Source organism: Colletotrichum gloeosporioides (assembly GCF_011800055.1).
Source record: "Colletotrichum gloeosporioides strain Lc1 chromosome Unknown consensus_37, whole genome shotgun sequence".
NCBI classification, from domain to species: domain Eukaryota; kingdom Fungi; phylum Ascomycota; class Sordariomycetes; order Glomerellales; family Glomerellaceae; genus Colletotrichum; species Colletotrichum gloeosporioides.
Window position 1 is genome coordinate 347,544 of NW_025544682.1, and position 12,272 is coordinate 359,815.

Below are 12,272 nucleotides of genomic sequence, written 5' to 3' on the forward strand. Positions count from 1 at the left end.
CGGCAGCGGGAGCTTAAGTTGCCGCAACCTGGAACCTGTCCGACAGCCCTACGGCCAGCAGCTGGAACCAAGGACTGGCTGGGTTCTTGCTGATGTCCCGGGTTCCCCAAGCAAAGCACCACCGCCGTTTCAAGTCTGCCTTGCTGATGTCCTGGGTAGCTCAAACCTCGTATTCCCAGACGTCAAGCCACGTCCGTCGTGATCTTGTCATCATCACCGCCGTTGATCTGCGAGTTCCTTAGGCTCACATTCTGTTCCGCTCACCGATCGGTGCATTCGCCAATTGCACCTGTCTATCGCCCTATGAGGACATTGCCAAGATTGGCCCAATTGGCCTATGAGGTGCCCCTCCGACGCACGACATCGGTAGCTTGGGTTTGGAAACAAGTGGCTTCGATTCAGAAACCGCCTCTGGTGTTCTCGAAGTCGTTTCAGGCCGTTCGCCGCATGTTATGTCTTCAGACGCATTCCACTGGAATACAGCAGCGACATTGGCCGACCGACCTGGCTGACGCTCCGTCCCGCTAACGAAGCGCAAGTGTCGTGGAACCGAACGGATGGAAACATACTGCCGCGTTTTCCAGCTGTCCAGCTCCTCTGCAGATCCAGACCAGATTCTCGAGACAAGCAGAAACGAAAGTGCAGCAAATTTTTCAGTCTTCATGTACCCCGCGCGGCTTGCCCTTCTCCTCTCGGGGCTTAGTGCATCTCGACGCCCGCAGAGGAGAAGATCTGGGGAAATTCGTGCAACAGTGTCGAGTTGAAAAATTTTCTCCAAGTCTTGTGGCAGTCAGAGCCTCTTCGCTGAGCATGTCTTACGTATTTGGTTCCTGATGTACCTCACCTTGGCCTGCCAGCTCACTCGCTGACGGCCCAGAAGCCAGCTGAACGCCCGTCCAGAGAGCTCCCCACACCACCACCCTATTTCCATCTTGTCATGACCGAGGTGCAAAATGGCGGGAAAAGGGTGTGTGTGCCTTGCATTTCCATGCATCTGATGAAACTTTCGCCGCCCAACTAATCGCCCCGTTTTGTGTTTCTGTTCCTGTCTTTCGGCCATGTATTATTTTGCTCCGCCGGTTTTGCTGCACGCGAAATGAGTGCATACCGCCATGATCAAATCAGAGGCACAGGAGACAATCATGAGGCCGAGCTTCCGACGCATCAAGGAAAATACAGTTTTTTTCTAATCTTGGGTTATCATTTTCAACGCTGGCGACCGCTTGATACCTGTCAGCCGGCATCTACCTTCCTGTCAACCCTCGCGGACGATTAGAGAGGTACCTTGCGTTGACGATGTTCGTCCCATTCCCACGCCCAACCTTGCTCCCACGCCCACCCGTTCTTCCTTCACCGCACATCATGGTCCAAGGCGTCCAAAATGGTTCGCCCTTTTTTTTTCCCCCTTCGATTCTCTTCATCTGGTTCTTCCATCTCTATGCTATTTAAATCAGACGGCGGTCGCCACGGACTGCTGAACGATACCCTCACCTCTCGCCCTTTTTTCATCAAAGTCGATTCCCCTTCTCTTGTTTTGCTGCACCCTTAATCCCCGTCGTGTCAATATTGTTTAAGTACACAAGCTGGTCTTGCATCCCGTCATTGGACTACCTTGCCAACTCCCTTCATCGTACTTTCAAGATACCCAAGTTTAGCAGTCATGTCGTCTCAGACTTCTTCAATGGTTGTTGAATCCGGCAGTCAGTAAGTGACTTTGGTATCCCGGTCTTGTCTTGCTTGCATGGTAACTGACACGGAACAGGACCGGTGCTGCGTCTGGACAGGCGCCGAACAACCAAGCGACCTCGAATGATCAAGCGGCCTCTCGGCAGGCTCGCTTCGATATGTTCATGAATGATAACGACAACCAGTACACACGCCTCGAATCCAACAGACCAGCCGAAGACAAGCCCGTCCAAAAGCCCCCCCAAGCCAAATAGGCCCGAACCACCACACCCTGTCGGCCCTAATGCCTCACCGGTGCGCCACCGACCATGTACAATCAATACCTTTGCCAACCCCTAATACCTTTCGACATTTACCTTCCACCAGCCACTTCTTCGATTACCAAGACGGCCAACGCATTTGAAGCGGAGCGAGTAATGTGCGAGGGATGATGATTTATGGAAGAGCCTGTATGATTTCTCCATAGCTCGTGCAGCTGGGCCTGCACGATCAACAAAACAATCGATGTCACTGACGGTTACTTGCTGTGCGATCGCTGCGGTGACCACCCGAGACTGCCGAGCGATGTACTAGATCTGTGCAAGGGGGATGTGCGCCCAACCATCGCAACCCCCGTCTTCTCCAACCTAGGACCCTAGCACCACCAGTACTTCTTCAAACCCCCAGGAAAAGTCCTGGATCCTCGGCAGCTCAAGTGACCGGCCGCCTCCCACGGCTTCGTCACCTCGTCGGCCGGTTCCCTTCTTCAGCACTTCGTATATCCACAAGGATACGCAACGTCACTTCGCGCTTCGAGGCGACCAAGCCGCTTGGCGAGGGTGACGCAGGTCCACGACAGCCTGCACGCGCGTCTTGACAGCTGCCAAGAGGCATCCCGGGTGATTGGTCTTCGTAAACGCGGGACAAAGTATCGCGCACGCGCGGCCCCAGGTAATCCACTGAGCATGCCCGCCGCAAAAGTTTTCTTTCCCCCCTTGTCTTCCTTTTTCGTGGTCGGTCCAGGCTGTGGCTGACCGGAGAAATCTACCAGACCCGGGGACGAGGCCAGACCATGGTCGGTCTTGAGCTACCTCCAGGTCCCCTCCCCCCTTGTCTTGGACCCCCACCATGGCAGACCAACGATGGACTCGGAATGGTGCGAAGAGTTCGGGGATTAATATGCTCTGTAACGTAGGCGGCCCCAGCTGTCCCACAGGAGGCCCCTGGATAGCGTCATCGGGTGGATCCTGGGGAATCGGGACATGCCTGGTAGGGCTGGGACCGATCAAGGCCCGATTGTGGCCGGAAGAATGTTTTTGTGTGGTTGAAAGACATGAGATTGAGCCAAAGAATGGCGGAGTTTGCTGAGCCGTTCATGCGCCCATGTATTATTCCTTCGTCTTTGACTGGCCGCGATGGGTCGCAGTTGATTCCAGCCCAATCGTCTCCAGCAGGGATTCTGAATTCATCCGTCTCACCCATGTTCTCGGAACGCCGCAACCGAAGCACAAGACCCCGGAGGATGATTCACACGACGGCTAAAGACCGCATCTCTTGTGTACTGTGTCCATCTTTTGTGTTTTGTGCCAACATGGGACGATATCGCGGCACAGAAGTAACGTCGGGCATGCGTTTTCTTGGCTGACCTTTTTAGTCTCTGTGGACGTTCGTTGGCGGGTGTGCCCGTGGCACCGCACAGACGTTGAGCTTCCCGATTCCGGCGCATGCGGTGATCGGATGACGGGCTGGTTTGACTACCTACACTAGGTTGAATACAGTTTGGTGAGAGTTTCGAGAGGATTGAGACGGTGCAATTCTTATTTTGACTGCTGGTCTGCGGAGTCGCCGTTTGCACGGGAACTCTCCTCTTCTAGGGCCTCTCCTCAATCAAGGTGTGTTGCACCTTGGCACCGACGTCCTCATCCCGGTCATCGAGATGAGTTGATGCACCCCTAGATACGGAGTTGAGAGTGTCTTTCACAGGGAGAGAGACGACAGTACCTTGATCGGACGGGGCACCACCACGGCAGCGCCGCAAGACGCCCAGCTACACAGGAAAGCCGCACGAAGAGGACCACATTTCCTGCCGTATCGATGCGCTTAGTAGAGAGGTCATATGTATTGACCTACCGGCAACTGCAAGCTGGAAGCCACTGGATCTCTGCGCCGCATCTCAGTCGAGTGAGCCACTCCGTTCAGAGCTTCCGTCACATCGGTCGGTTGAGGATACTTTCAACAAACATCAATCCAACACTAACAAAACCTCCAAACACTTCGATTCGATGAAAGAACGCTATCAAAAACCTCCCTTGCTTCATGCGGTCAATATGCGGCAGCCACGTAGGACATATACTGCTGCTGCAAGTGCAGTCTGTGCCAAGAACGCAGGCCCCATACTGCTCTTGCCGCATGTACGTGCAACTGCATGTTACTAGAAAGCCGTGACTTCCTTCAATCCTCGCGGACATTTCTTCCAAGTCAATCGCTGATCCCCAAACGCAGCTAAACTCCTCGCTGTAACGACCATTGCTCTACCTCCATATCCATGGGCCACGACCGACTCGAGCATCTGCTCATCGTCATGACGTTCATCACCAACCAGATTTATCTTGGACCAAGACGGCGATCGGCGTCACGGGTTGTCTCCCGAGCACGATCTTTGTACGCCTTCGTCCTGTCTTTGGCCTTGCTATCATTGGAGATCCGCTCGTAGAGGCTGCCCTCTTCCGCGAGGTAGTCGTCTACCCGGGACTTGGATTCCTTTGCACGAGCCGTCTTGGACCTGAAAGCAGTATCAGCCATCTGTCGGTAATGCTTCATCAGGACGAAGGGGACTTACCTCTTGTTCGACGAGCCATGAGAAGCCCCCGAGGCCTGAGACGTCGGCATGCTGGAGCAGGCGAGACTCTGTACGTGGAGTGGAAGGCAGAACACCGCAACGTGAAGGACGCTGACACGATAGAGCAGGATGAGAGGCAAGACCGCAATTGTCTGCGCGTTGGAAGAAAACGGAGGAAGCCCAGAGATGAGAGCATCTGGGCGACAGCAATACTTATGTGGGCAGCTTTCCCCCAAACACCAAGACCATCATCGTGTCCTCGAAAGCAATCTCGGCCGGCATTCCCAAATCGGGCGGAGAGTAGTCGCACGAAAGTGCCATGGCCTCAAGTCAAGTAAGGAGGTGCAGCCTCAGAGATCAGCAACAGGCATGGCCTCGAGGGAAGATGCCGGCAACCTTCCCATTGGTCGCGGGCCGAGGCAACGACACGCAACTGCAATATCGTTCGAGAACTTCCATGGGGAAGCATGTTCGAGATTCCGGAGCCCACGCAGGCAAATAAGACGGGGCCTCCAGCTCACCGGCAATGTGGCTTCGTGACCGGTAGAGTCCGTGGTTGGGCGGTTGGAACAGCTGTTTCTCGCTTTGCTATAGACACGCGCCCATCACCAATTGGGCAAATGCGACACACTTGCACTCGAACTCCCCCTGCGCCGACAGGCCTCCACGTGCTTGGCCACGAACCCGCGGAGAGCATCCCCGCCTATCATTTGCGACTTGCATTCCATTAAGCTTTCCGGAACTACTCCCCGGCTGCCAACGGGGCACTTGACGGGTGACCGGGTCGATTTTTCTCAGTGAAAAAAAAGCAAAGATCTGTGCCAGGGTATTTCCCATTGACCCTGGACGGCTTGACTGAGGCGCCAACACAAAAGGGACGGGCCTGCCCGGTGCCTCGGGAGGAGGCCACCCTTGGGTCTTTGAGGCCATGGAGCCGTCGCCACCAAGGCTCTATCCGGTAATGTGGGCGAGCGCCGAGCGCCGCCGAGCGGTGAGATAAGATGGTTGGTAGGATCCGGTTGCTGCAGGCTGTCATCCGCGGGGAGTGGGTGGACCCCTCATTGGCAGCTAGTCTGCTCATCTGAGGCCAGGGGCAAAATCGCATTCTGTCCTCGACAATATTATTGTCCATGTTGAATGTTGAGGCCATGCCTCCATTTATCGACGTCATGGGAGCCTCTCATGTGCCATGTCAGGATACCACACCATTGAGCGTTGAGCGTTGGAGCGACAGCGATGCTGGCCGAGAGAAGCCGGGGCCGAGAGATGTCCATGATTACCCCTGCCCCTTATCTGATGGCGTTTGTTTGCTTCATCAAAGGTAAGAAAGCCGGTGGTACAGGTGCGGGCTCGCGCCGTATTCTCCGCGTGCGACCCGACAGAATTTGTGGCATCTCCACGCATCCCGCGCTTCGAGGCATTCGGTTGGTGCGACCGCGGCCATCAGGGATCTCCGCAGGCTGTCAGCTGGAAATAACACTGACGCAGATATCGTAGGTTGAAGTCCATTTTAACATTTTTAGGCTCCGTCTACCAGTTTCCATCATAGCGCACGTCATTGATGGCCTTATCGGGGGTCATCCCTCCAGCTTGAGATGACACATGACATGTCCCTCCGCCCTGAAACGATTGAACCCCCGCCGTTTGCCATTTCACTGCCGGGCGCCTCGGTGAAGAGGCGTTTTAGGCCGACGTGACACAGACACCACCATGTCACACTCGGTGAATGGGCAACCAGATCGCGCGCTCTGGGGATCTGCGCTCGACGGTGTGCTGCTCACCGTGGAGGCACGTCCGGATGCGGTCTCAAAGGCCCGACCTGCATGAAAGCCGATAGACTCATCTCGGTTTATCAGTTTTCATATCGCATCACGACTTCTCACGGGTAGCTTCACATTTCGATCGATAGTCTGCGAGGCGCAGGAAGGTTTTGCCGGGGTCTGCGTCGGAATCATGGCAAGTATTCCCCCTGACAGCTCGCAGGATGACTGCACCAGAGGTAGGAGCAATGTTTGCTTCTTAGTTTTCTGACGCCATTTCGACCATCAAAGCTGGATTTGTTGCCCAGGGACTGGAATGGACTGCTCAGCTGCCGGTGTGTTTCGATTATGCTCTCGGTGAAGACTGGCAGGCTCTATCGGGACTGGTGCAGATGGCGCGCTGTTGATACCAGCCCAATGATGCTTTTCCCGAGAATAAACTCCCTTCCTGGCCCTCGACAGAAAAGACGCTGGACGCAGAGTCGCATCCGGGGCCGTATCCGACATCCGGAACATGCCTTCCCCCAGCCTTTGTGCAGGGATCCGCATTGGGGGCCAACTCGGTGTGCATGGGAGACTCGGCCTTGGGCAATCTTCAATCGTCTGCCGGCGCAGCAGCATCGCTTGCCGCTATTATTGATCCAGGCTCAGCATCGAAAGAAGGTCTCGAAAGACGAGGCGGGTGGAAGGTGATAAAAACATTGAAAACCACCTGACGATAAATGAGAGCGAATGTGATCTCGAAGAGCAGGTAACAATGCTGGTTTCATCTATTGGGCAAGTTTCTACTCCTCCCCAGTCCGCAGGGGATCATTCCAATCTATTGCCACTCACGGATACCAAGGACTCAACGTGGTTTCTACTCCTCCCATTGTCGCGGATACCATTTCTTCGACCGCCTGTTTCGAAAGTTCAATGCGACGGCAAAATGCGCTTCAGTCTTCCAGCCTCGAGCCGCTTCTTCTCGACGCGTCAATCTAACCTCACTGTTGCAATCTCCCTCCATTCACGTATCTTATCAGGCCAAATCAGGCTTGCAATATACTTCAAATCATACTTATCATTTATCTCGGAGCTGTTCTGCTCGCACCACACCTCCGGAATTTGCTTCCGGCTACGCGGAGGCTGGTCTCTATTTTGCTCAAGGTACAGGCCAATGCGCTCGTCCTGAGAGCGGCGGGGTGCAAGCACCATCTGGTCGTCGCAACGGGCAAGTTGTGTGTTGTCTAGACCCATGGTGATGCCCGGCTTGTCGTCGAGATGGAGCGATGGCCAGTAGACCTTGAGAGGTGTGCTTTTGCGGGTCATGATGCAGCGACGAACCCAGTTGCGCGCGATCTTGTACGACATGACCAAGGCCCACCGGTCTAGGGGGGTATCTTGGACTCCCTCCTGATAGCCGAAGACCAGAAAACCAGGGACCTTGTCGTCGTGGGTGATGCCTTCAATGAGCCAAATTGTGATGTTGCATCTCTTTGTCCCGCAGCGAGTGTGCCGACTGATGCGTCTCCGGCTTGCATATTGATTACTCGTCTGGGTATTTTCCTGCATATTTGAAATTCGCATGTGGTATGAACTTGGTTATGAATATGTGAGGAGAAGACATCAGATGTTGAGCCGGAACAAGGAAGAAAAGTAAAAGGCGGGGGTTCTCACAGGTAATGGCGGACAAGGATATGCAGCTACAAGCAGACAGGCAAGAGCGGCTTGGAGTACGCATGGGGCTTTCTTCCTACATTCTTCAATTCGGATTATCGTTCAAGGCAAGCAAGACCACTACATTTGCAGTCGCCCTTGTCATCATCCTCCTGCTTAGTGCTGAACCAACCAATCCCCCTCCTGCTGCCGTCTGTAGCTGTCGTCTCCACACCAAATCAGGTACTGAAGTTTCACAGGACCTCTGTCAATCACTCTTTCTCTCCTAAGAAGGTGGGAAGGACGCAAGTCGAAGGTCGGTTGAAGTGAGTTTAAGTGGGGCACTTTTGTTAACTGAGGCACCGCAAGAGCAGCCATCTTTCTTCAGCTTCACTTCTCAGCTGCTTTCCCGCTCTTCTTCTTGGTTTTTTTTTTTCTATCACTCTAGAAACTTTCACATGTTTTCTTTTGTGCGCTCCAGAAGTTCTCTTATCACAACAAATCCATCATACCACCACCACAGCTGCTCGAGCCACGCTGAAACCAGCATCACGTTCTCAGCATCTTGCTTCGCGCTTTAAAGACTTTTGCTCCGGTCAACGAACTTCAGAGTCAAGTCATGGATGGAGACGAAGACGTAAGTAGAGCCCTTTCACATCCGATACCCAAAACCCCTTCCCGCTGACATCGCCGACACAGACAACCCTGGCCATGGAGCCAAGCGAACTCAGAGAGCTTGTCGTCTTTCCTGACAGCCACTTCGCGCAAGAAATTGAGAGAATCAAGAACGGCCTGGCCACGTCTGGCTTCAGACACTTCAATCTGTCTGGGCTTTCCGCTGGATTCGACTGCTTCGAGGTGGTCAAGGCAGTACATGGTCATGCGGCGACCAAGGACCTGAAATCCTTTCTCATTGTGCCTTCTTACACAGAGGCAGTTGACATCAAGAACAGAGGCTTTTTTAACGTCTTGACCATGGAAGTGGCATCCCATTTGAAAAAGACTGATCGATTCAAAGACCTCATTGGAAGCAGAGCAGTGCTCTTTGTCAAGCTGGATGGAAGCCGAACCATTGCGTCCGACGTGGTTGGATGTTTCATTCAGAGACTTGTCAAGGAGAGCGCCAAAGACAACTACGCCTGGAATCTGGTCGTTATGTCATCATTCTTCACACCCTCGCCTCCTCCATTTGGGAACCTGAGTGAGCCCGACGTGAGCCTGGGCTTGCCGTTTGAGCGCTGCCTCGAGCTTGAATCGTTGCAGCCCCCCATCTTAATGGAGACCTTGGGCCAACATGAAGGCTGGAACGACAGGATGGAACAGCTGGTCAATGAGATCTTTCGCAAGAATCAAAGTGGCTTCATCATTTGTTTCGTGCCGCGACACCTTGTCCGGATGGCGCTTGAGTTTGTCCCAGCCAAGGTCATCTTGAGTGCTTTCGACCTCTATGTGGATCGCGATAGCTGGATTGACCCTCGTGGCAAGCAGCAAATTCTCATGTTGGATCCGTACAACATCCACTCCAACTTCGTCTGGAACATTCCCAATGTCACCGATGTCCTCACGACGGGCACCAAGCGTGGCTTCTTCTTCGATCAGAAACTTGGACGGGTTATTGAGAAGACCGTACAGCTGTCGCGACGCGAACTCTATCAGCAGATGGCCATTTGTCGCCAGTCTCAATTCGACGCGACTTTGCACTGCGACTTCGACTTTCTCGCAGCCCTGCAGGAGCGACCATGGGAGCCGGCACCCCAAACGGACGACTCTTCGGTTTTCGATTTCTTGAACATCAAGAACTGGCCCGATCTACCTCCTTCGGCAGAGAATCAATCACTTCAGGCACAGCGAGCTACTACCATGAAGCGCTTCAAAACACTCGGATGCATTGAAGACGGCGACGAGGAAGGCACCTATCTGTTGACTGCCGACCTCGGAATCATGATGCGCGAGAACTTGCATTGCTTCCCTGAACTCAGCATCAACGCAGCCTGCATGATCGCAGCTCTGCAGTTCCAAGATGCATCTCCTCACGCCTACAGAACCGTCCTCCTCTTGGCAGCCATCATGTCCGTCGGCCTCGTCAGCACCGACAGTCCAATGATTAGATGGCATGACGGGGAGCCACCCGAGTTTCTTTACGGTGGCCCGCAGAGGACTCTGGGAGATATTCTCTATGGCTCTGCCAGCGGTCTATTTCACCGCGGAGCTCCTTGGTTGGCACTGGGTGTCTGGGAGACGTACCGAGTCGAGTCCGACGACTTCACGACCTCCGGGCTCGTGTTCAGAGATACCGGTGAGAACTGGCAACCGGTTGCCGATGGGACCTTTTTGATCGACGTTTTCCGCGCCAGGCAGGTTGCAGAACTGGTTGAGAGAATGCGCGACCTCTTCGGTGGCGATTTTCCGGAGCTCCGACATGACGAAAGCCCTCCGCCGCTCGAAGACTGGGAATTCGAAATCGTCGAAGAGTGCCTGGTTCACGGATGGCTGAATAACATGTTGGTCTGGCCTGAGAACACCCGAAGATTTTTCGACGCAGCTACCGAGGAGGCTGCAGACCTCAGCTGCGACTTCGGCCCTGACCTTGACCACATTGAGAAGATTTTGAGCCAGGACGGCAACACAGAGTCGCATAACTTCATCCTATACCACCACTTGGCCGATCAGGATGGTGTCAAGGCCGCTTTCGGGTTTGTTGTTGGCCTGGAGACGCTGCAGAGAGTGATGGGCAGGTTGGTATCCGACCACGACGGGGAGGATGAGGGTTAGAAGGGTCAGGGGATACTTCGTCAAGACGCACGGGATTGCCACGGATGAAATAGTGACCTGCAAATAGGAAGTTGAGGATCAGAATTGGCAGATTTTGCATCAAGACGTTTGGAGTTGCTACAGAGGATAAAATGGCAAATGGGAAAAATCGGACGTCAGTGTACGATAGGAAATCAAAAGCAATCATGGTTGGGATCTTCGCTTTATTGGTTGCAGAACCGTAACTGCTTCCTTTCTTTCTGAGTCCAAGCTGCGACAATGGGCTCGACTCGTCTCAGCACTCGACGACGCGAGCGTTTCTTGTCCCTGGGAGGTGAGAAGAGCGTGAAGCGATTGAATGCAGCAAACTCCAATTGACAAGGCAATAACTAGTGACGCTAAATCTGAGCCAATTCAATGTTAGCTGCGCTCTCCAAAACTCGCAGGGTTTCTACGGTCGGCATGGAAGAATACGTACAAGTAAAGCCACGCGTGAAATCATCCCGTCTCTCATCCTTGGGTTCCCGTCTGACAGCTTTCGAAAACGGTGCCCCGGGCCGTTGGCCCCCCCTTTAAGTTGTTTTTTTAGGTTTAGACTGTCCGAATATGGTTAGACTTGTGCCACTCCGTGAAGCTTAATCCCCTGCGTAGATCCGTTGTTGCTTATTTCACGTTAGAGAACTGAGCACCGACGCTCCGGAGATTCATGTCAGAACGGGCGGGATTGGGCCCTGCCCCACCACCGGCGCTGTGGCCGGCGAAAGTCCGGTCGACACGGTCTATAGCGGCAGCGACTCCGTCACCACGATGGTTCGCATCGTTGCCAGAAACAGCATGACCGTTGTAGAAAGGATTCAGGGTTCCGTCCGAAAGGAACATTCCAAGTCGCGCACCTGCCTGAGCCTGCATGTGCTGAGGATTGAGCACCCGGACTGGGGCATTGCTGTGCGAACAAGCAACTGTCAACTACCATAGCACAAATTTGGAAAGAAAGAAAAAGGGAAAATCATGTGTAAGAGTAAAAATTGCAAGATCAAGTTTGATGAATGCTTGGTCTTGATTGACACAACGTACGTGCTGGAGGAAGCCTGAATGGGCGATCGAGATGCCATGCTTGCGCGGTACGGTGTAATGCTGATTTCTTCAGATGCGGAGAGCTTAACTATGAGTAGGTATGAAGAATCCAGTCAAAACACAATGGAAGGAGTTATACGACCCAGATGTGGTGTACCTGGGACAGGCTGAAGAAGTCGAGTGTGGATCTCGAAGAGTAGGGACCGCAAGCAAAAGGCAAGCTGAGGAAGTTGGATATCATCAATCGCACAAAGATCACAGCTTAATGAGAAGAACATGTATATGTTCACGGGACCACATTGGAACCTCTCGCCTTTTATTGATTTTACCCAGCGGCAATAGAAACAGTCTTTTCAGTGTGGGAAAGAATTCAAGAACTGAATAGAGAAGGGAGCGACCCCACAAATGCACCTCGAACTCAGCCCCTTCTGCTTCGACACCGTGCTGCGTACGGCACCTAAGCCTCGGCCTTCCAGCCGGTACCTCCGCTCCGCTTTCCAAGCAGATGATAGGCAGTACGACACATTAGCTACCCTACGTTACACAGT

General features: G+C 53.6%; 3 protein-coding genes across 3 annotated transcripts; 2 read left to right on the forward strand and 1 right to left on the reverse strand.

Annotated features, from left to right (window-relative positions):
* Positions 1-1,660: 1,660 nt before the first annotated feature.
* GCG54_00004404 (uncharacterized protein) lies at positions 1,661-1,940 on the forward strand (the record flags this gene model as incomplete). The annotated part of the gene is made up of 2 exons (XM_045404453.1): positions 1,661-1,704; positions 1,763-1,940. The coding sequence occupies 2 exons, from the start codon at positions 1,661-1,663 to the stop codon at positions 1,938-1,940; spliced, it is 222 nt and encodes a 73-aa protein (XP_045265237.1).
* Positions 1,941-4,269: 2,329 nt separating this feature from the next.
* GCG54_00004405 (uncharacterized protein) lies at positions 4,270-4,554 on the reverse strand (the record flags this gene model as incomplete). The annotated part of the gene is made up of 2 exons (XM_045404454.1): positions 4,270-4,447; positions 4,505-4,554. The coding sequence occupies 2 exons, from the start codon at positions 4,552-4,554 to the stop codon at positions 4,270-4,272; spliced, it is 228 nt and encodes a 75-aa protein (XP_045265238.1).
* Positions 4,555-8,518: 3,964 nt separating this feature from the next.
* Positions 8,519-10,671, forward strand: GCG54_00004406 (uncharacterized protein; the record flags this gene model as incomplete). Its single annotated transcript, XM_045404455.1, has 2 exons — positions 8,519-8,536; positions 8,599-10,671. 2 exons carry the CDS (start codon positions 8,519-8,521, stop codon positions 10,669-10,671), a joined length of 2,091 nt encoding a protein of 696 aa, XP_045265239.1.
* Between the last annotated feature and the right edge of the window lie 1,601 nt (positions 10,672-12,272).